This window comes from Erythrolamprus reginae, chromosome 1 (assembly GCF_031021105.1).
Source record: "Erythrolamprus reginae isolate rEryReg1 chromosome 1, rEryReg1.hap1, whole genome shotgun sequence".
Classification (NCBI taxonomy): domain Eukaryota; kingdom Metazoa; phylum Chordata; class Lepidosauria; order Squamata; family Dipsadidae; genus Erythrolamprus; species Erythrolamprus reginae.
In genome coordinates, this window is record NC_091950.1 from 4,719,763 (window position 1) to 4,741,380 (window position 21,618).

Sequence of the window (21,618 nt, forward strand, 5' to 3'; positions counted from 1 at the left end):
TTTCTCCCAGGCTCCTTATAATTTATGTTTGGTATTAATATGATAGGGGTTTAGTTATTTCTTTTAATATTAGATTTGTGCCACTATAATATTGTTTTTATCATTGTTGTGAGCCGCCCCGAGTCTTCGGAGAGGGGCAACATACAAATCAAATAAAAATAAATAAAATAAATAAAGGCCCCCCTGGAGGCTGGAAACAGCCTGCTTCCCAACTTCTGGTGGGCCCCAGTAGGCCCGTGTTTCACCTTCCCCAGAGGCCTCCCTGGAGCCAGGGAAGGGGAAAAATGCCCCCCACCCCCGAGGCTCTCTAGAAGCCAAAAACACCCTCCCTCCCAGAGCCTCTGTGAGACTGGTTGGCACACACATGCACATTGGAGCTGAGCTAGGGCAACAGCTCACATGCCAGCAGATATGGCTCCGCGTGCCACCTGTGGCCCCCGTGCCATATTCGCTATATCAGTGGTGTAGGTCACAGTGTTTTTGCTCAGGAGGGATATTCTCATTGTGCCCAGAGATAAATATCTACCCAGCCCCTATCTAGGATCAAACTCACAATAATGAAGTTTTAAAAGTAAGAGCTGAAGCAGCTTCTTGGATGAGAAGCGAAACGTCTTCAAAGGAAAAACAAGAAAAGCCCAGCTGCCTCCAGAAAAAGCCCGTTTGAGGCCTTAAAATAGAGTTTCATTCCTTAGTTTGGATGGACTTTACTTCCCAGAATCCCCCAGGGCACTAAGAGGGAGTGCAGCCCGGTGGCATTAGTTGGCTGGGGAATTTGGGGTGGGTGGGGGTTGAAGACCCCCCTATCTTGCTACCAGGGTTCAAAAAAGCAGCCTGCAAAGACCTCCAAAGGGGCCCCCCACCCCCCCAATCCGAGACATGAGTCTCAGCCACAGAAGTCAGAAGAATATACCCACCAACTTCTTCATCTTCATCCTCGTCTTCATCTCCGTCATCCTCGTCATCTTCATCCTGGAGGAGGAAGGGACATTTTTGAAATAACTAAGTAAAAATTAAGGGCGTTACCTGTGGTCCACGGGGCGGAATTCTTGTAGCACAGACTCTTTCATCGCAACAAATCTTGTTAAAAAGAACTCTGGGGACACAATCTGAAGTTAGTTGGGGGAAAGATCAAAAGCAACCTGAGAAAATATTATTTGACTGAAAGAGTAGTAGATCCTTGGAACAAACTTCCAACAGATATGGTTGGTAAAATCCACAGTAACTGAATGTAAACATGCCTGGGATAAACATCTCTCCATCCTAAGATAAAATACAGGAAATAGTATAAGGGCAGACTAGATGGACCATGAGGTCTTTTTCTGCTGTCAGACTTCTATGTTTCTTTTCAACAAGATTTGTTTGACGAAAGTAGCCGTCTTGGCAGCTGCTGGCGATCTTGACGTACAAACCCACCCGTCACCCATGGAGACAATTATGCAGAAGGTGGATATTATGGCTCACCTCATCATCGCCCCCGTTCTCCTCGTCTTCGCCGTCCAGGTCATCTTCATCATCTAATTCTTCGTCTTCCTCCTCTTCATCTTCCTCCTCGTCTTCTACAAAAGAAAAGACACCGCTTGCATCAGAGACCGGTTCACAACCCCGGACACTCCTCCAGCGATGAACCGTTCATTTAGTGACCGTTCAAAGTTACAACAGTAGGGTCCCCACGATCACAGGGTCAAAAAGTTCAGATGCATAAGTGACTCACATTTATGACGGTGGCAATGTCCCTCCATCATTTAACCCTATTTGCTAACTTAACAACAACAGTGATGTGAGGTTCCCAAAAGATTCATTTAGTAACAGACATCTTGGGCTCTCTTTCATCCGTTAACAGGGTGTCCAAGGGGAAAGCAATTCTGATATTTTCCTGACATTTCCCTGTAACTGGCAGTCAAGTTAAGGCGTGGTCGTAGATGATGTTCATACCAAAGGGCTAAGCCATGGAGAAATATTGGTAGCCAAGGAAGCAAGTTGTTGCCACAGTTATGGTCCTTTTTGCTTGACTCTGCCAGGCAGCGCGATCCAGTTTTTTTATAATATGATTTTTCCCTGACTTTTAAACATTTTAATAGTTTGGTTTTTCTCGATTTATTCCAGTTTTTTTTTCACGAATTCCCTGATAATTGCCTGATATTTCCCGAACCGCTGATTTCCCTGATAATTCCCTGATTTCCTTGTTTTGCTGGACACCCTGGTTAAATCAGAATAACAACAGAGTAATAGAGTCGGAAGAGACAACTCCAGGCAATTCTTAGAGGAGTTGCACACATGCACCCTCGGGAAATGCTCTTCCAGTCTTCGGTGTGTGCCCCCCCCCCCGCACACATGCTCCAGTTAGAACAGTTGGGACTGTTCTAACATTATCATCATCATCATCATTTATTAGATTTGTATGCCGCCCCTCTCAGTAGACTCGGGGCAGCTCACAGCAATGATAAAAACAATATATAATGACAAATCTAATAGTTAGAATCTAAAATAACAATAGTACATTTAAAGTCTAATAAACAAGAAATTCCAATATATAAAAATATATACATACTGTCATATCATACACAGAAAACTACCTAGGCAGGGGGAGATGTTTCAGTTCCCCCACGCTTGACGACAGAGGTGGGTTTTAAGGAGTTTACGAAAGGCAAGGAGGGTGGGGGCACTTCTAATCTCTGGAGGGAGCTGATTCCACAGGGTCGGAGCCGCCACAGAGAAGGCTCTTCCTCTGGGGCCCGCCAACCGACATTGTTTAGTTGACGGGACCCGGAGGAGACCAACTCTGTGGGACCTAACCGGGGACCTAAGATGTCCCAACCTGCTCTGAAAGTTTAGGGAGGGGTCAAAAAAGTCAAGATGGCTGCCGTGCAATGCCCGCCCCCCTCGGGCCGGACTACTCACCATCTCCGTTCTCGTCATACTCGTCATCCAGCCCGTCTGCTTCCGGGTCCGAGTCTGGGGCTTCTTTTTCGCTGGCGTCAAACCCATCGAGATATATCAGTTGAGGCAGAAGACTGAAGATGCTCTCGCGGTAGTTGTTCAGCGTCGTCACCTCGCAGTTGAAGAGGTCGAGGTTCCGCAGGTGAGGCAGCTTTTTCTATAGCGGGGAGGGGAGAAAAGTGGCCCGAACGTAAGTCAAGACGACCTGTAGAACAGGGTGTCCAACTCAAGTTGTCACAGAATGTATTGTGACTTTCCCCCGTTCACTAAACCAGGCATGGGCCTGGTGAGCGTGTGACGCATGAGTGACAGCGTGCTGCAGGTTACCGGATTTTTAAAAAATATGGACATTTGGGGGGGCGGGGGATTGTCTCATTTGCTTCACTTAATGACTGGGGTATGAAAAGCTCAACAAATGTTTTGGTTAACTGAGTGTTGGCCGAAGCCATTGTTTTGAGTTGGCCTGCCACAAGTTGAATAGTACTGTGGGAATTAGGGAGGGGTGGTTGCAGGAGATGGAAAGATACTAGCCACAACAAATTCTTTCCAGAGATTCCAGAGCCCTACATGGCATTGGACCAGATTACCTCCGGAACCACCTGCTACCGCACGAATCCCAGCGACCAATAAGGTCCCACAGAGTTGGCCTTCTCCGGGTCCCGTCGACTAAACAATGTCGTTTGGCGGGCCCCAGGGGAAGAGCCTTCTCTGTGGCGGCCCCGGCCCTGTGGAACCAACTCCCCCTGGAGATTAGAATTGCCCCCACCCTCCCTGTCTTTCATAAACTACTCAACACTCATTTATACCGCCAGGCACGGGGGAGTTGAGATATTCCTTCCCCCTAGGCCATTACAAGTTATGCATGGTATGTTTGTGTGTATGTTTAGTTTTATAATAAGGGTTTTTAGTTGTTTTATTATTGGATTGTCACATGCTGTTTTTATCATTGTTGTTAGCCACCCCGAGGCTACGGAGAGGGGCGGCATACAAATCCAATAAATTAAATTAAATTAAATTCAAGGTCATGGTGGGTGTGGGGACGAGGGACCTGGAAGAAGGCCAAGGTTTGGACTCTTGATTTATTTCTCGAATGCTAATTGGAACATTGACACTGAGGTCGGAAGTTGACAACTGTTTGCAAACTCCAAGCGCTTCCCCACATCTGTTCGGAGCTCAAATCATTTTGTGCATCTTACCACACAACTCACCCTGCCCCCCCAAGTCGAAGTCGCTCACTCGCCATTCGGTCCGGCCAAACCGGTAACTCACCAGAGGTTCCAACGTGCTGATCTCTTTGATTTTATTCCCACTGAGGTTCAACTGCGTCAAATTTGGCGTTTTTTCCGCGAGGACTTCCAGCCCGCCAGAAATAAGATTGTCGCTCAGCTCCAGCTGCAAGGAGGGATAAAAGCAACAGGAGACGGTTCCCCTCTTCACCTTCAATGTGGATTATTCTCTCCCCCCACCCCGAGAACATCCCTCTCCACTACATCAGATCCGGGTAGGGTGGATAAAAATCGTCGATTGATTTTTTTTAAAAAAGTATTTTTAAACAATTTATTCTAATAAAATGCTTTGAGTAACAATCTATCCAAGGATAGTTTAATTAATAATCTAGTTTATTCAGCATGAAATGCAGCTTAGGGTACGTAGCGTCAGGCGGTATATTCTGCAATATTGGGACAGTTGTTGAGTCAACAGCAGGTCAAAGGAGGAGCCGCTACGAGAGAGAGAGGTGATAGCTGCTCCTTAAAAATTACGATTTAAATCAAGTTGATTTAAATCAAATCCACCCTGGATCATCGGGGCTTCACGAACACCCCTCTGGAGTTGAATTGGGGCCCATCCGCCCTATCCCCCCCCCTTTTCACCTATTACGCAACTCTGCTAATCCCTCAACCCTCCCAGATTCTAGGAAGAGGCCATTAAGGATTACACTTTTAAAATAACAGCTTCAAGTTTTTGATGACTAAGATCCGCCCTGAGAAAAACAAAGGCATTGTCATGGTTCAGAACTGCCACCAGCCGAACGGGATGGGGCTGAAAGGCTAGCCTCCCATGAAAGATGGCCCTCCCCCTTCCCAAAAGGTAATTCTGTGCCTCCCACCCAGCCCAGTCTAAAAGTGGGCACTGAATAAATAAAAATAATTTTAAAAAATAATATATATACATATCTATACACATATAAATATTTTTTTTAAATTATTTTATTATTTAAATTTTAAAAAAAGTTATATGTGTGTGTGTATATATATATAATAAATTATAAAAATACAATATGATAAATGTATAATTTTTAAAATGAAAACATGTAACAAATTAAGGAAAATAAAATATAAATAACAAAAATTAAAATACCCTATTTTTGGAGAATAGAAGACACACTTTTTCCCCACCCTAAAAGTGTTTCGGTGAATCTTATAGACTGAGTACAGAGCCATTTTTGGGCTCCCAAACCCTCTGTGTGTTTTTGCCCTCCCCAGCCCCTGGAAGCATTCTGCAGGCCAAAAATGGGTGCCTTTTTGGTGAAAATGGGATGTGCATTTATGGCCTGCAGAGTGATTTTTTTTCTCGTTTTCTTCCTCCAAATGTAGGTGCATCATATAGTCTGAAAATACAAGATTCACTCTCTGTCTCTCTCTCCAATAAAAATATATCAAATAAAATATGAAAAATAAATGCAAAATGTATGTAAGTTAAATAAAATAAATATATAATAAAATATATGGTAAAATATATCTAACAAAATAAAATAAATAAAAAATCAGGGAAGATTGTTTAAGAGGACACAGATGGGTTACGGATGGCCCCATCTGTGTCCTCTTTCCTTCCACCACCACCCCAAATCTTGGAAAAGGAATGATCGAGAGCTGTGTTTTTTCAAATAATGGGGGACTTTAAAAGATGTGGACTTCAACTCCCAGAATTCCCCAGCCACCCATGCTGAAGTTCAAATCCAAACCTCAAAGCAAAGGGCAAACTATTTAGAGCAGGGGTGTCAAGCTCAATTTCATTGTCAGCCACATCAGGGTTTTGTTTGATCTGGGGGGGAGGGCGTGGCCAGCTCGACATCACCAGAGACGGGCACCTTGCCAGTGAAAACAGGCTCCATTGCTGGCAATGGCACCGCGGGGGCTGGCCCTTCGCTGTTTTCAGAGTGGCTGCATGGGCCAAGGATCTGGGCCTTGAGCTAGACACCCCTAATTTAAAGCAAACAGCCCACTGCACAGTACAAAAACCGAAAACAGCCACACACAATTTTTGCAGCCGTCCCTGCCCCCAGGGGCTTACCTTCCGGAGTTTGCTAAGCTTGGGAAGGTTAGAGATGGAGAGAAGGTGGACGTTGATCATGCTTAGGAATTCCAGGTTTTCGAAGTCGGAGGAGAGCCCGCTGACCTTGCCATCTTCCGAGCGACAGTTGTCCAGCACCAGCTCTTTCACCTAGTAAAGAAAGATGTGTTCAAATCCTGGCTCCCAGAATTCCACCTGGCAAACTGCTAGGGGATTCTGGGGGAATGTGGTCTAATCTATTTTGGAGGGTGTGGGTGGGGGGGACTTTCAAGGCAGCTCCCTCAACCTTCCCGGAACTCACCGGGGACACAATGTCCCGACAGCCCTATAACAGGTCTTACAACTGTTCGTTTAGTGACGGTTCAAAGTTACAACTTTGAAGGAAGTTGGAAAGTCAACAGGGAATCCAGGATTCACTTAACAACCGTGTTCCCAATAACAAGTGATTCACTCAGCAGTGGCTAGAAATGTCCATAAAATGGGGCATTGGTTGCCGATCAGTTTCCGGTCACAATTCAAAAGTGTTGGTTTTGACCTATAAAGCCCTTCATTGCATCGGACCAGAATATCTCCAGGACCGCCTTTTGCCGCACGAATACCAGCGACCGATTAGGTCCCACAGAGTGGGCCTTCTCCGGGTCCCGTCGACTAAACAATGTCGCTTGGCGGGTCCCAGGGGGAGAGCCTTCTCTGTGGCGGCCCCGACCCTCTGGAACCAGCTCCTCCCCCCTGATATTAGAATTGCCCCCACCCTCCTTGCCTTTCGTAAACTCCTTAAAACCCACCTCTGCCGTCAGGCATGGGGGAACTGAGATAACTTCTCCAGGCCTATACTGTTTATGTATGGTATGTTGTGTGCATGTTTTTTAAATTATGGGTTTTTAGTTTTAATTATTAGATTTGTATTAAATATTGTTTTCTATTACTGTTGTGAGCCGCCCCGAGTCTACGGAGCGGGGCGGCATACAAATTTAATAAATAATAATAATAAAAGTCACTTTAACCACTGCCTTGCAACAGAAATGTTGTGCTCCATTGTGATTGTAAGTTAAAGACTCCCGCATTTCTGCAAAAATATAACCTACCCCAAAAGTAAATCTTAGCTTGAATGTTACAAGCGCACCCAATATAAGCCCTAATTAAGTCCCCACCCACTCCAGGGTGAACAGGTAAAATTAAGCTAGGGTGGGGATGGTGCTGCCCTACTACTTCCCTTCGTATAGTTGCAGCCAGGCCTCATGTACCTCAGCCCATTTCTTCTGCAGCCAGGAAGGCCTTCAGGAAAGTCCTGCTAGCTGAAGAAGCTCCTGAAGGCCTCTCTCTGACAGGGGGGGAAACATCAACAGATGAGATGAGTCAGTGGATGACAACCCCCTGAGATACCTGGTGACTTTTTTGGTGGGGAAAAAACCCACAAAACCTCCCCCCAAAAACAGTATACCTGTACAGGCAGTCCTTGACGAACAATCATTTGCTTAGCGAGCAAAATTTACAGCAGGCACCGGAAAAAGGGAGTAGTTATGGCAGTAACGTAAATACAGTGTTCCCTCGATTTTCGCGGGGGATGCGTTCCGAGACCACCCGCGAAAGTCGAATTTCCGCGAAGTAGAGATGCGGAAGTAAATACACCATTTTTGGCTATGAATAGTGTCACAAGCCTTCCCTTAACACTTTAAACCCCTAAATTACCATTTCCCATTCCCTTAGCAACCATTTACTCACCATTATTACTGGTACTCACCATTGAATAAGAGACTTAGTGAGCCTGATATTTATAAACATAATTATTTATTAACAATAATAATTATTTTTTGTTATTTATCTGCAAAAATTATTAGTTTGGCAATGACGTATGACATCATCGGGCGGGAAAAATCGTGGTATAGAAAAAAATCTCAAAGTATTTTTTAATTAATATTTTTTAAAAAAAACCGTGGTATAGGCTATTCGCGAAGTTTGAGCCCGCAAAAATCGAGGGAACACTGTAGTTATGTATTTCCAATGGCTTCAGCACCCCTGAATCAACAGACCACCATTTACAACCTGTTCACAAGCAAAGACAATATGAGAAGCCAGGTTCACTTAACAACTACACAAGTCACTTAAAAGCAACCATGGTAAAGGTTGCAAAATTGGGAACAACACCTGAGGGTCCTAGCAGTTCTCTCCGACAAAACTTCCCCCAATTCTTTAAGATCCAGTCTCGCTTTAGCTCAGTTGCGAATATGTCACTACTTACCACAAGTGTGACACTATTCACACAACCTTCAATCTTTGACAACCTGCCCTTTGGGAGCAATATGCATGCAGAATGACATGTTGGTTTGAAATACCTTCGCCAGCAAGGACCACATAAATATTTCATTTTATTAAAGAAGGTTCTAATTAAAAAAAGTTTAAATGAGGGGCCCCCGTTTTGCTTGGCAAGTGTCCCAAGATGAGTCAGAGAAGCCAACACAATCTAGTAGTTTTCTTTAAATACATTCAACATCTATATCCACAGCAGAAAAGATAAGTCAGGAACACAGAAACATCATGAGGTAAATCTAAACAATATACAGAAGAAAAAGGCGGGAATGAACTTCCCCTTTACTCCTACAACCAATCACAGAACAGATTGCCTCATGCAGGAGCAGACAAAGTAGTCAGGAACATGATGAGGAAAATCCAAAAGTATACAGAGCATACAGAAGAAAAAGGCAGGGGGGGGGAGGGAAACACCCCCTTTACCCTCACAGCAACCAATCACAAGAGCAGATGAGCAGTCAGGGACACAGGAACGTCATGAGGTAAATCTAAATGGTAAACAGGACACACAGAAGGAAAAGGCGGGAAAAAAGGGGAAATTCCCCCTTTTCACCCACAACAACCAATCATAGCACAGATTGCCTCATGCATGAGTCAGCACTCTCTAACTAACTTGTGTTCTGTTCTATTGTACACTTTTACTGTTCCGGCTACTAAATTAAATAGCCTAAGCCGATGAGAGGAGCTGCCTCACTGAATAGCCTGGGATAATAAGCCTTTTCAAGCAGGAGCTAAGAATTCAGCCTACCACGCAGGCTTGTTGTGAGGCCTTTGAACTGGCTGCCCACAGCAGCTGCCTTTGCAAAGGAAGTCGATGTCCATTCCGGAAAGCAGGAAGAAGAAAAAAACCTTTTAAAAAACAGCCTCCCTTTCTGCAGCCGTGCAGCAAACATTTTGGAGTGCGCAGATAGCGATCCAAAAACATGCTGACTTTGATTAAACTTTGGGTAAATTTACACGTCTTGATCCCTCCTGCCAAGTTAGGCACAAGTGGTTCTCGGCTTACAACCATTTGTTTAGTGAGCATTCAAAGTTATAACGAATGCTGAAAAAAGTGACTTGTGATTATTTTTCACACTGATGACCACTGCTGCATTCCGACCCTGATCAAAATTCAGACGCTAAAGTCCTGTCATCACCTTTTGTCACCCTCTAACAAACAAATTCAATGGGCAAGCCAGATTCACCAAGTACTGTACAGTGTCCCCTCGATTTTCACGGGTTCGAACTTCGTGAAAAGCCTATACCACGGTTTTTCAAAAATATTAATTAAAAAATACTTCACGGTTTCCCCCCCTATACCACGGTTTTTCCTGCCCGATGACGTCATATGTCATCGCCAAACTTTCGTCCACCTTTAATATTTTTTTTAATAAACTTTAATAAATAAACATGGTGAGTAATAATCAAAATGGTTGCTAAGGGAATTCGATTTTCGCGGGCGGTCTCAGAACGCATCCCCTGCGAAAATCGAGGGACTATTAACTATTAACTCAAAAACTGCAGTGACTCATTTAACGACTGTGATAACAATGGTCATAAGCTGCGGCAAAACATGCTTAACGGGAAATTCTGGGCTCCTCAATTGTGGCTGTTAAGGTCAGGAACTACTTGTACTTTCATGACTTGGACGAAGCGAGAAATAGGAATAAATCGGTAACTGTGGGGCATGAAGGCAACAGAGGCGCTCGCGGGGCAGAGCATCATCCCGGGCGACCCGCTCCACCCGAGCCACACGGCAGCTGCCCGCCGCGCAGGAGAGAGCCAGGCGAGGAGGGCGGTTGGCACGGGCCATCCTCCGCTCATCGAACTGAGAGCTTCTTTGCGCCTACTGCTCCCTCGTCCCGCCGAAGCCGGTTCCTCGCCCTGCCCGGTAGGTGCCCGCCGCCGCCCGGAGTGCTGGCGGGAAAAAACAGGGATCGGTGGGTGGGGGCGGGTGGGCAGGAGTGAACCGCGGCGCCAGCGATCCCACTCGCTCAGCACCGCAACGGGCCGCGGGTGGGCGAGCTTTGCTCCTGCCGCATCTGCCCGGAACGTCGGGCTCGGAGGGGCAACTTCTCCGGCGCGGGGGCGCTTCTGCTCGGCCTGCTCCTGCCACTCCGCGGGCGAGGAAGAGGTCGGCGGCGGCTGCTCTCCGGGGCGAAGGCGCTTTTTGGGCTTGCGCCTCCCCCCCTCCCTGCCTGCATCTTCGCTCCATAAGACGCGGCTGATTTTTCATCCTACTTTGGGAGGAAAAAAACTGCGTCTTATGGAGCGAAAAATACGGTAATATTTTCTCATGTTGCTTTTGATCTTTCCTCCAACTAACTTCAGATTGTGTCCCCTTGTTCTTGTGTTCACTTTCCTATTAAAAACACTCCCCTCCTGGACCTTATTTAACCCTTTAACATATTTAAATGTTTCGATCATGTTCCCCCTTTTCCTTCTGTCCTCCAGACTACGCAGTCTTTTAGAAAGCCTCCTTTTAGAAAGTCACTGAAGCATGAACTCCCTAAAACAGGGGTGTCAAACTCACTGGCCATGCACCCCCCCCCCATTTTAGCAAAGAGGGGGGAGTTGCCATTTATTCATTTGACTTTATTTATTTTATTCATTTATTAGATTTGTATGCCGCCCCTCTCTGTAGACTCGGGGTGGCTCACAGCAATAACAAAAGCAATGTACAATAACAAATCTAATATTTAAAAATATCTAAAAACCCATAATTTTAAAAAGACATACGCACAAACATTCCATACGTAAACTATATAGGCCTGGGGGAGATGTCTCAGTTCCCCCATGCCTGACGGCAGAGGTGGGATTTAAGGAGTTTACGAAAGGCAAGGAGGGTGGGGACGATCCTAATCTCTGGGAGGGAGCTGGTTCCAGACGGTCGGGGCCGCCACAGAGAAGGCTCTTCCCCTGGGTCCCGCCAGATGACATTGTTTAGTCGACGGGACCCAGAGAAGGCCAACTCTGTGGGACCTAACTGGTCGCTGGGATTCGTGCGGCAGAAGACGGTCCCAGAGATATTCTGGTCCGACTTCTATGCTGCCCACTCCCAATAAGACTCACCTGCCATATGTTACCTCACAACAATGTGTGACAACAACACATCATGAGTGTGATACCCTTGCTCTGAAAGGATGGCTATTATCTGCGGTCTACAGGAAATATAAATCCTTCCATTCCCCACCATCTTGTGAGAGCCGGAGAAGCTTCTTAGATGAGAAGCAAAACGTCTTCAAAAGAAAAAAATCACCAAGTCCAGTCCCTTCCTGAAAAAGCAGATTTGCCTGAGAATATCTACAGACCATGAGGACTAGAATCCTTCTTCCTTCGAACACGCAGCTGCAATGTACCGCTTTAAGTCCCTGGGTCCCAGAGGCTGCGGAAGACTTGCTTACACAAACACATACACACACCCACGCCCTGCCAGCAACCGGCTTTTCAAGCTCTCTGACCCGGAGGCCTCAGGACTGGCTCCACCGAGGCCGTCTTCCTGAAAGTGCCCGAGCTTTGGCGCTGCTCGGAGTAGCTGCGTGGCACAAGCCCAGCCTGATCTCATGAGTCTGGCAGCACAGCAGCAATGCAGCCCAACCGGCTGCGCCAGCAACCGCATTCTTGTGCCGCGCCTGACCCTGCAGTTTCTCCCTTCTGCGCAGGCCGAGGCAGGTGAAAGCTCACCGGGGCTCACGCACGGATGGATGGATGCCAGCAAGGGAGGAGTGGTAGCAGGGCTGGCCGGGGTCCCCCCCCCCCTTGCACAAAGATCTCATGATCGGAAAACAAGTCGATTTGGGTGGGAGAGATTGGGCTGCCGTTTGTCAGAGATGGTGTAGGGCAGTGGTCCCCAACGTTTTTTCCACCAGGGACCAGTTTCAGCAAGACAATTTTTCTATGGCCCAGTGGGTGCGGAAAGGGGCGTGGTTGGGGGCGGGATTAAGCATGGGGGTGCTGGTCCTCCCTGCCCCTCTTTCCCGCCATCGTCCTGTGGCCGGCAGAACCTGCCTCCCAAGCCCTCTTGCCCAGCGGGAGCTAAGCGCTGGAGAGAGGGGGTCAGAGGCTGGCCCTCCTGCCTCCCCCCAGCCAAAAACGCAAAAGCGCCCCGCGGCAGAAGCCAAAAGAGGCTTGAGCCTCTCGGTCCTTCCCGCCCCTCTGTCCCATCCATCATCCTGTGGCCGGCAGAACCTGCCTCCCGAGGCCTCTTGCCCGGCGGGAGGCGAAGCGCTGGAGGGAGGGGGTGGCGGCATGAGGGCCGGCAGCTGCTGACTCCACGGACCGGTGCAACATGCCCCGCGGCCCGGTACTGGTCCGCGGACCGGTGGTTGGGGACCCCTGGTGTAGGGCAGGGGAGTCAAAATCAACTTCATTGGGGGACGTACCAGGGCTGTGTTTGACTCATGGTGAGTTGAACACTCTGCCGGCAAAAAGCGGATTCCCGAGCGCCATTGGCCGCCACTGCACCCTGCAACCCTCTCGGCCAGTAAAAATGGACGGCCACATGCAGCCTTCACCAGCAGAAGCACTGTTTACAGGTCAGCCCCATAAGCCTGATCTAAATACCCCCCCCAGGCCAGATCCGACCCCAGGCCTTGAGTTTTGACACCCCTGATGTGGGGTCTCCTGCTTGGGCTTTGGGGGAGGGGAAGGTTGGACTAGATGACCTACAAGGTCCCTTTCCACTTTGTTAAAAACCCTGCTGTTCTGTTCGGGTCTGTGAAGCCCGTTTTCGAACTTTTGAGACCCTGTTAAAAATTTTCCCTGCATATCTGAATTTTGAAATTTCATGGCTTTGCGTCATATGTCAGGGGTTCTCTCTATGAGAATTTTTTTGGGGAGGGGGGGTGTTATTTTTTGCTGGGGGAAAAAAGGTCACTAAAGTTGTTCCTGGGTCTCCCTGACCCGGACTAAACATTCTTTATTTTAAGTGCTTATATTTGGTCAATTTGAAAACGTTTTTCACTTGGAAACTAGTTTGAACATTTCTGCACACAATGAAATAAAAATTGAAATGAAAAAATTAATGCTTATATTTTCATTTTGCTCATAAAAGGCGGCTGCTCCCCCCCTTTTTGTGAAATTTTGAAATTAACAGCATAATTTGTATATAAATTTGAAATAATTGAACACAGCGGGGGGGGGGGGCGCAGCCTTTTATGAGCAAAATAAAAATGTAAGCATTAATTTTTTTCATTTCAATTTTTATTTCATTGTGTGCAGAAATGTTCAAACTAGTTTCCAAGTGAAAAAGTTTTCAAAAAGACCAAATATAAGTACCAAAAATGAACAGAATTTGTGTATAGTGTGTTTGAACAGAACAGCAGGGTTTTAATCCAAAGTCCCTTCATTCCGGGGCAACATGAAGCATGAAAACACAGGGTTTTTAAATTAGGGTTTTATAATTTTTTAGTCTTTAAATTTGACTTCTTTTCATTGCTTCGTATTACATTATTGTTGTTAACTGCCCCGAGTCCTTTAGGATTGGGCGGCATAGAAGTCGAATTAAATAAATAAATAAACACGTAAGAGATATAGTGGCACTGAAAAGAGTGACTTATGACCACTCTTCAGATGTATGACCGTATTTTTATATTCAGTGGCTCATATTATTGTGTCCTGGAATCCACTTTTGCAATCTTCTGACAAGCCAAGTGGATCAGAAAGCCACATCCACCTAACAATCATGTAACGGATTTAAAACACAGTGGGATGCGCTCAAGAACTGCAGCAAGAAACTTCCTAAAATGGGGTAAAACTCAAATGGTCTCACTTAGCAACAGAAATTTGGGGCTTGATTGTGGTTGTTTACCTAGGACGATGTGTACTTTGGTTTAAAAAAATCTAGGAAGCATTCTGGGGTATCTTTCCAACTCCCAAATGTTATTACAAACCAAGCAAACACCACTTTTGGCTAGCTAGACTAAGCGAATTCTCCTCTTTACAATAGGGAGATCAAGTTCTAAACTTCGGTTTGAATTGGAGGAGTTTTAATCCTCTTCTAATAATCTTCCTCTTAGCCCACTGGCCGTCCACCCTTCTCCACTTGCCTGGACAGACCATCTTTGCATGCACCAGTGGTGCGCCAATCAAAAAACCAGTGTTCCCTTGATTTTCATGGGGGATGCGTTCCAAGACCGCCCGCGAAAGTCTAATTTCCGCGAAGTAGAGATGCGGAAGTAAATACACCATTTTTGGCTATGAACAGTATCACAAGCCTTCCCTTAACACTTTAAACCCCTAAATTACCATTTCCCATTCCCTTAACAACCATTTACTCACCATTATTACTAAGACACTTAGTGATCCTGATATTTATAAACATAATTATTTATTAAAATAATTTTTGGTCATTTATTTGCAAATATTATTAGTTTGGCGATGACGTATGACGTCATTGGGCGGGGAAAACCGTGGTATAGGAAAAACCCAGCAAAGTATTTTTTAATTAATATTTTTTGAAAAACCGTGGTATAGGCCATTTGCCAAGTTCGAACCCGTGAAAATTGAGGGAACATTTGTACTGCTTCTACAATCTTACCTCACTGTGCTTTACTGTTCTCTATAAATATACTGACTTATTCCTGTCCATAATTCGATGGGCGCCGAGCTAAATTTCTAAACAGAACAATAAGCTTCATAAGGCCTTGGTAAGAGCACATTTTGAATACTGGATGCCACGTTATAAACAAGATTTTGAGACTCTGGAAAGGCTGCAGGAGAAGAGCAACTAAGATGATTAAGGAGCTGGAGGCTAAAACATGCAGAAGAAAGGTTGCAGGAATTGGGTATATTGGGTGTGTGCGTCAAATTGTTTTCCAAAGCACCAGAAGGCAAGATAAGAAACAATGGATAGATTCAAACATAGAAGCAAATCTGGAATTGAGGAGAAACTTCCTCAGTCAGGACCATCAACCAGCGGAACAGCTTGCCACCAGAAGTTGTGGCTGTTCCATCAAGGGAGGCATTTAAGAGATTCTAAAATGGTATAGATTTTCCTACCTGAGTAGGAAATGATGACCTCCAAAGTCCCTTCCAACTTTGATGATTTTGAGGAACATTTTTTTAATAGGAAAGTGATTTTTAATAGGAAAGTGAACATAAGAACAAGGGGACACAATCTGAAGTTAGTTGGGGGAAAGATCAAAAGCAACGTGAGAAAATATTATTTCACTGAAAGAGGAGTAGATGCTTGGAACAAACTTCCAGCAGACCTAGTTGGTAAATCCATAGTAACTGAATTTAAACATGCCTGGGATAAACATATATCCATTGTAAGATAAAATACAGAAAGGGCAGACTAGATGGACCATGAGGTCTTTTTCTGCCGCCAGTCTTCTATGTTTCTATGTAACATCAAATATTTTAAAATAATAACAGGTGGCATAATCATTTCCACTCATTTCAAACACATTCCCCAGTGGTGAAAGGTTTGCAGATTCTCCACAACACAGTCTTCGGAGAAAAAGGGGACTGTGACCTACAAAAGTTTGTGTTCTGCAAAATTTTCTCTTTCTCTAATTTGGAGTCCTCCCCCCTTTTCTCATAAAATGGAGTACAAATTATCCCAGTCAAGAGGACTAGAATCCTGAGTCTCAGAATTGTTGGGGTCTAATATACCCAAGGGAAGGGGCATGTGATTGTAACAAATACTGTGCTATCTAGAAAAATCCGAAATTTTCTGGGCTTTACAGCTATTTGGTGCAGTATATCTTACGAGCAAAACCATTTTTGTTTTCCTTGGAAATGCTAAAAAAGATCTAATGTAACTTTCAAGCCCGGAACAATTATTTTGAGAGACAAACTCCAAAGTACAGTACAAAGATTTCAATCACCCACAATACTGTGTAGAAGGATCAATAATTTCTTTGTAGCCTCCATGGCCCCGTGTGCCTCTTTTTCTGAATGTAACAACTTCCCAAAACGAATGTATTTGCGCAAACTATCAAACTGAGTTTTCCATGAGATCTAGAAACTTGGAATTCTATGATTGCAGAGTGGCCAAAGCAGGCAAAACGTGAGAAACCTTTATTTTTTTCTGCACACAGGGACAACTTTCAAAAGAGTGGACTTCAACTCCCAGAATTCCCTGGCCACTTGGCTGGGGAACTCTGGGAGTTGAAGCCCACCCCTCTGAAAGTTGCTATAGTTGAGAATCACTGAGGACTAGAATGGTGTTCAAGAGAAACGCACACAAACTCCCTAATGAGCCTGCAAAGGAAGGTCAAAGCCTGTGCACCAAAGTTAAGAAGTCACACTTTCTCCTGTCTTTCCAAGCTGCCATTTTAGCTGTGACACCCCACCCCCCCAATTGAAAAAAAATCTGGGTTAACCCACCAACCACTCCAAGCATCTCAGAATAAAAGCAGGAGCTGAGCTGACAACTAATTGAAATATTCAGGTTCAGTACCATACAACAAGCAATCATACCTCACTAGAAAAATACTGTCCTTGACTTACAACCAAGGAAAGTCACCCAATGAGACAAAAAACATGCTGAACAACTGTCCTGATTAACAAAGAATTCGGGGCTCCATTTTGAGCCTAGGCTGGCTGGAGGATTCTGGGAGTTGAAGTCCACAAAGTTGCCAAGTTTGGAGACCCCTGACCTATGCGGAGAAAAGCTCTCTCGGAATTCAGATCTTACTTTGATCCCAAATTGCACTGAGAAAGCAATACAAGCAACGCTTCCCTTCCTACTTCCCTGCATTATTTTTAGAGTAGAATAGAAATCTTCATTGGCCACGTGTGTGAACCTGGCACGCAAGGAATTTGTCTTGGATGCCCATGCTCTCAGGGGACATTAAAAAAAGAAAAGAAAATGTTTTTATGCTGCAAAGTCTCCTTTGGGAGAGACCGGGGTCTTTCAAAACTGTATTTATCCTTTTTATTTTTTCCTCTCCCTTTTATTGGTATTTGTTAGGAAAGTGAACACAAGAACAAGGGGACACAATCTGAAGTTAGCTGGAGGGGAAGATCAGAAGCAACGTGCGAAAATATTTGACTGAAAGAGTAGTAGATGCTTGGAACAAACTTCCAGCAGACGTGGTTGGTCAATCCACAGTCACTGAATTTAAACCTGCCTGGGATAAACATATATCCATCCTAAGATAAAATACAGGAAATAGTATAAGGGCAGACTAGATGGACCAGGGGGTCTTTTTCTGCTGTCAATCTTCTATGTTTCTGTGTTGCTTTGGAATAACAAGTTCATTCGGGGACCAAAGTTAGGGAGACACAGAAAATGTGGCTTATGGCCATTTCCCATTAGAACGTTTGCTGCATAAATCCCCCCACCATTGTCACGTGGACTTCTATCCCGACCCTTCATAATTGCTTTGCTGGGGGTCCCACAATCCCCATTTGTGACCTTCCATTCCATGGGGGGGGGGGGCTGGATGGGGGAAGAAACCATAGATTCGCTTAACAACGGGGCCCAAAACCTGCTTAAAAGTCTCGCCTTACAACAGAAATTCTAGCCTCAATTCTGGCAGGTAATATAAGGCTGCCTGTACAGGGGAGGCAAATCCCTTGTACAGAGGTCTTCAAACTTGGCAATTTTAAGACTGGTGGACTTCAACTCCCAGAATTCTCCAGCCAGCTGTGTGGGCTGGAGAATTCTGGGATTTGAAGTCTACAAATCTTAAAGTTGCCAAGTTTGGGGACCTCTGCCCTTGTATGTGAGCAGAATAAATGCATCAATCCCCCCCCCCCCAAACAACAAGGAAACATAGAAGATTGAGGGCAGAAAAAGACCTTGTGGTCCATCTAGTCTGCCTTTATACTACTTTCTGTATTTTATCTTACAATGGATCTATGTTTATCCCAGGCAGATTTAAATTCAGTTACTGTGGATTTACCAACCACATCTTCTGGAAGTTTGTTCCAAGCATCTACAACTCTTTCAGTAAAATAATATTTTCTCACGTTGCTTTTGATCTTTCCCCCAACTAACTTCAGATTGTGACCCCCTGTTCTTGTGTTCACTTTCCTATTAAAAACACTTCCCTCCTGGACCTTATTTAACCCTTTAACTTATTTAAATGTTTCGATCATGTCCCCCCCTTTTCCTTCTGACCTCCAGACTATACAGATTGAGTCCATGAAGTCTTTCCTGATACGTTTTATGCTTAAGACCTTCCACCATTCTTGTAGCCCGTCTTTGGACCCGTTCCATTTTGTCAATATCTTTTTGTAGGTGAGGTCCCCAGAACTGAACACAGTATTATTCCAAATGTGGTCTCACCAGCGCTCTATACAGCGGGATCACAATCTCCCTCTTCCTGCTTGTTATACTTCTAGCTATGCAGCCAAGTATTCTACTCTCTTTCCCTATCACTCGACCACACTGCTCACCCATTTTGAGACTGTCAGAAATCACGACCCCTAAATCCAGGGCAGCAGAAGCCAAGATGGGGGCCCAGGGACGCCCGCTCCCCATTGTCATTCAAATGTAGCCATGCTGGAAGCCTCTTCCTCTCTGCCCCCCCCCCCAAAGGGTTTCCTGCCGAGCAAAAGTTTTTGCAGAAGGGAAACCAGCCCTTTTGCAGGCTGTCTGCAAGAGGCATCAATTCCCTGCCAACCAGTCAGAGTGGAAGTAGCTTCTTTGGGTGGGGAGCAAAATGCCTTCAAAGAAAAAGAAAAAAACCCAGAGCAAGTCCAGTTGCCTTGAGAGGAAAAAAAATATCACATTTGGTGCAACATTCTGGCCAATGGAGCGTGTGGTATGTTTGTGGTATGAATCTGAATGAATGATTTTTAATGTTTTAGCCTTTTTAGAATGGTTTTAGACTAGTTATTTACCCTTCCTGTCCTAATGTCTTCTTTTATCTTTTCTATCTCTACTTTATATTATGTTAAACATACTACAATATTTGCATGACAAATAAAATAAATAAATAAATAGTTTTTTAATATGTTGTAAACTGCCCCCACGGAGAGGGGCAACATACAAGTCCAATATTTTTTTTTTCTTAAAGGGACCAGAATCTCCAGACTACAAGCCCCAGAATTCCTGGCGGGATGGGGGCCCAGCAAGGCAGTGCTTGCAGCAGGGAGCCCTGCCTGGGGTTCCAATGCAAGCCCATTCAGGTCCAATGTGGGGCTGGGAGGCCCCCCCCCACCAGCCGCACCCGATGCAGTTTCAACCCCCACCACCACTTTTTTCCAGGGCAGGCGGCCTCTTGCAAGGAGGCGCCCGCGGGCGGAATCTCAAGCCGGGGGTCTGGAGGGGGGGGGGGAGGATTTCCTCTCCCAGCCCTCACCCTGCGAGGAAGGGGCGTCCCTTGCAGCCAGGGCCCCCTCCTAAAGGGGCGGTGCAATGCAAAAGAAGGAGAGGGGGGGTCCTCCCAAAGGCTTCCTTCCCCTCGCAGCATCCTCTGCAAAAAGCAACGGCGCGCTTGCAAAACCCCAAATCCCGGGGACGCTGAAGCGGGGGGGGGGGGGGCGGACTTCCTTGATGCAAAACATTTAGCCCGCCTTGCAAAGTAATAATAATAAATTATTAGATAATAATATTAGATTTGTATGCCGCCCCTCTCCAAAGCCTCCGACCCCTCAACATGCACATCTCCCCCCCCTCACTTCCAAACTGATGTGTCTTCTTCCCCCATCTTCAGGCTTCTGCCCCCCCCCGCAAAAGTCCGATGGCCCCTTCCAGCAGCAACACATCCCACGCTGCCCGCTCCCACCATTTTGTGCGCGGGGGGGGGGGCCTCCCTGAAAAAGACCCACGTGGACGAACGAGACGGGCTTTTACAACACCCCCCTTTCACCCACCGGAAAGTGTGGCTTTTTTGGGGGGGGTGTCGCATCCTTCCCTTTTCGGGGCGTGGGGGGGGGAGGCGAGACCCTCCTAAGCCCCCTCCCTCCCCCAAGCCCAACGTGGAGCCCAATCCCCCACGTGCGCAGCCCCCTTTCCTTCCTTCCTCCCTGGGAGGTGGGGGCCGCCTTTCCCCGGCTGCTCCGGACCTGCCATGTGCGCGGGGGTCCCGGATGGGGCCATTGGGGGAGGGGGTCGCGGAGACCCCCCCTGGAGGGGGTGAGAAGGGTCGAGCCCCCCCTCCAATCCTCCAGGCCGGGCGGCCTCCCTCCTTCCCGCGCCTCCAACATGTCTGCCGGCCACACGTGTGTGCAAGCGTGTGGGGGGGCGAAGGAGGAAGCGATCCCCCGCCCTCCCTCTCACCTCGGCGGGCTTCTTGTTGCGCAGCTCCAGCGTCAGCCGCTTCTTCATCTCCATTGCGCAGCGCCGCTCTCCCAACCGGGTGATTTTTCTTCCCCCTCCAGCCAACCGCGCAACTGCCCCGCCCGCCCGACGCGGCCCTGCTCGGGAGCGAAGTGGAGGCCGGCGCCGCCGACGCCGCCCCTTATATAAGGCGGAAACCAAAAGGCGACGGCGAGGACGCCGGAAGAGGAGGGACGGGGGTCGGGGAAATATCCCGCCCTTTTGCCTCACGGGAGCCCGGCCTGGTGGCTCGGCTCGAGCTGTGGGGGCGGGGCTTGGCCCTCGCCTGGTTTTGTCCGGGCGGCCGGTGGGCCCCATGCGATCCGCGCCGCCTGAGGCTATTTCTTTTCCCCTTTCCTGAGGTGCTTCCTGCGATCCTCTGGGCTCCCCTCAGGGTTTTTTTTTTGCCTTTTTATTTATGTATTTATTTATTTGACTTCTGTGTTGCCCAACCCCACTGGGACTCATATTTTTACTATTTATAGAAATGTATTCTTATTTATTCATTCATTCATTCGAAAATGTCCAAAGATACTTCACCAGAAGAGCCCTTCACTCCTCTACTTCTCTACCCGAAACAGAACACCCTACAAAACTAGACTTACAATCCTGGGCCTAGAAAGCTTAGAACTAAGACGCCTCAAACATGATCTAAGTATTGCCCACAAGATCATATGTTGCAACGTCCTGCCTGTCAAAGACTACTTCAGCTTTAACCACAACAACACAAGAGTATGCAACAGTTCAAGCTTAATATTAACTGCTCCAAACTTGACTGTAAAAAATACGACTTTAGTAATCGAGTTGTTGAAGCGTGGAACTCATTACCGGACTCCGTAGTATCATCCCCTAACCCCCAACATTTTACCCTTAGACTATCC

The 21,618-nt window shown here is 46.4% G+C and overlaps 1 protein-coding gene across 1 annotated transcript; it reads right to left on the minus strand.

The window, feature by feature from the left end:
* Positions 1 to 705: 705 nt before the first annotated feature.
* On the minus strand, positions 706 to 20,866 carry LOC139163006 (acidic leucine-rich nuclear phosphoprotein 32 family member B-like). Its single transcript, XM_070743899.1, has 6 exons — positions 20,699 to 20,866; positions 6,229 to 6,378; positions 4,207 to 4,329; positions 2,899 to 3,094; positions 1,462 to 1,556; positions 706 to 969 (listed from the first exon to the last, which is right to left on the minus strand). The coding sequence occupies exons 1-6, from the start codon at positions 20,750 to 20,752 to the stop codon at positions 730 to 732; spliced, it is 858 nt and encodes a 285-aa protein (XP_070600000.1). The 5' UTR covers positions 20,753 to 20,866; the 3' UTR covers positions 706 to 729.
* Positions 20,867 to 21,618: the final 752 nt, after the last annotated feature.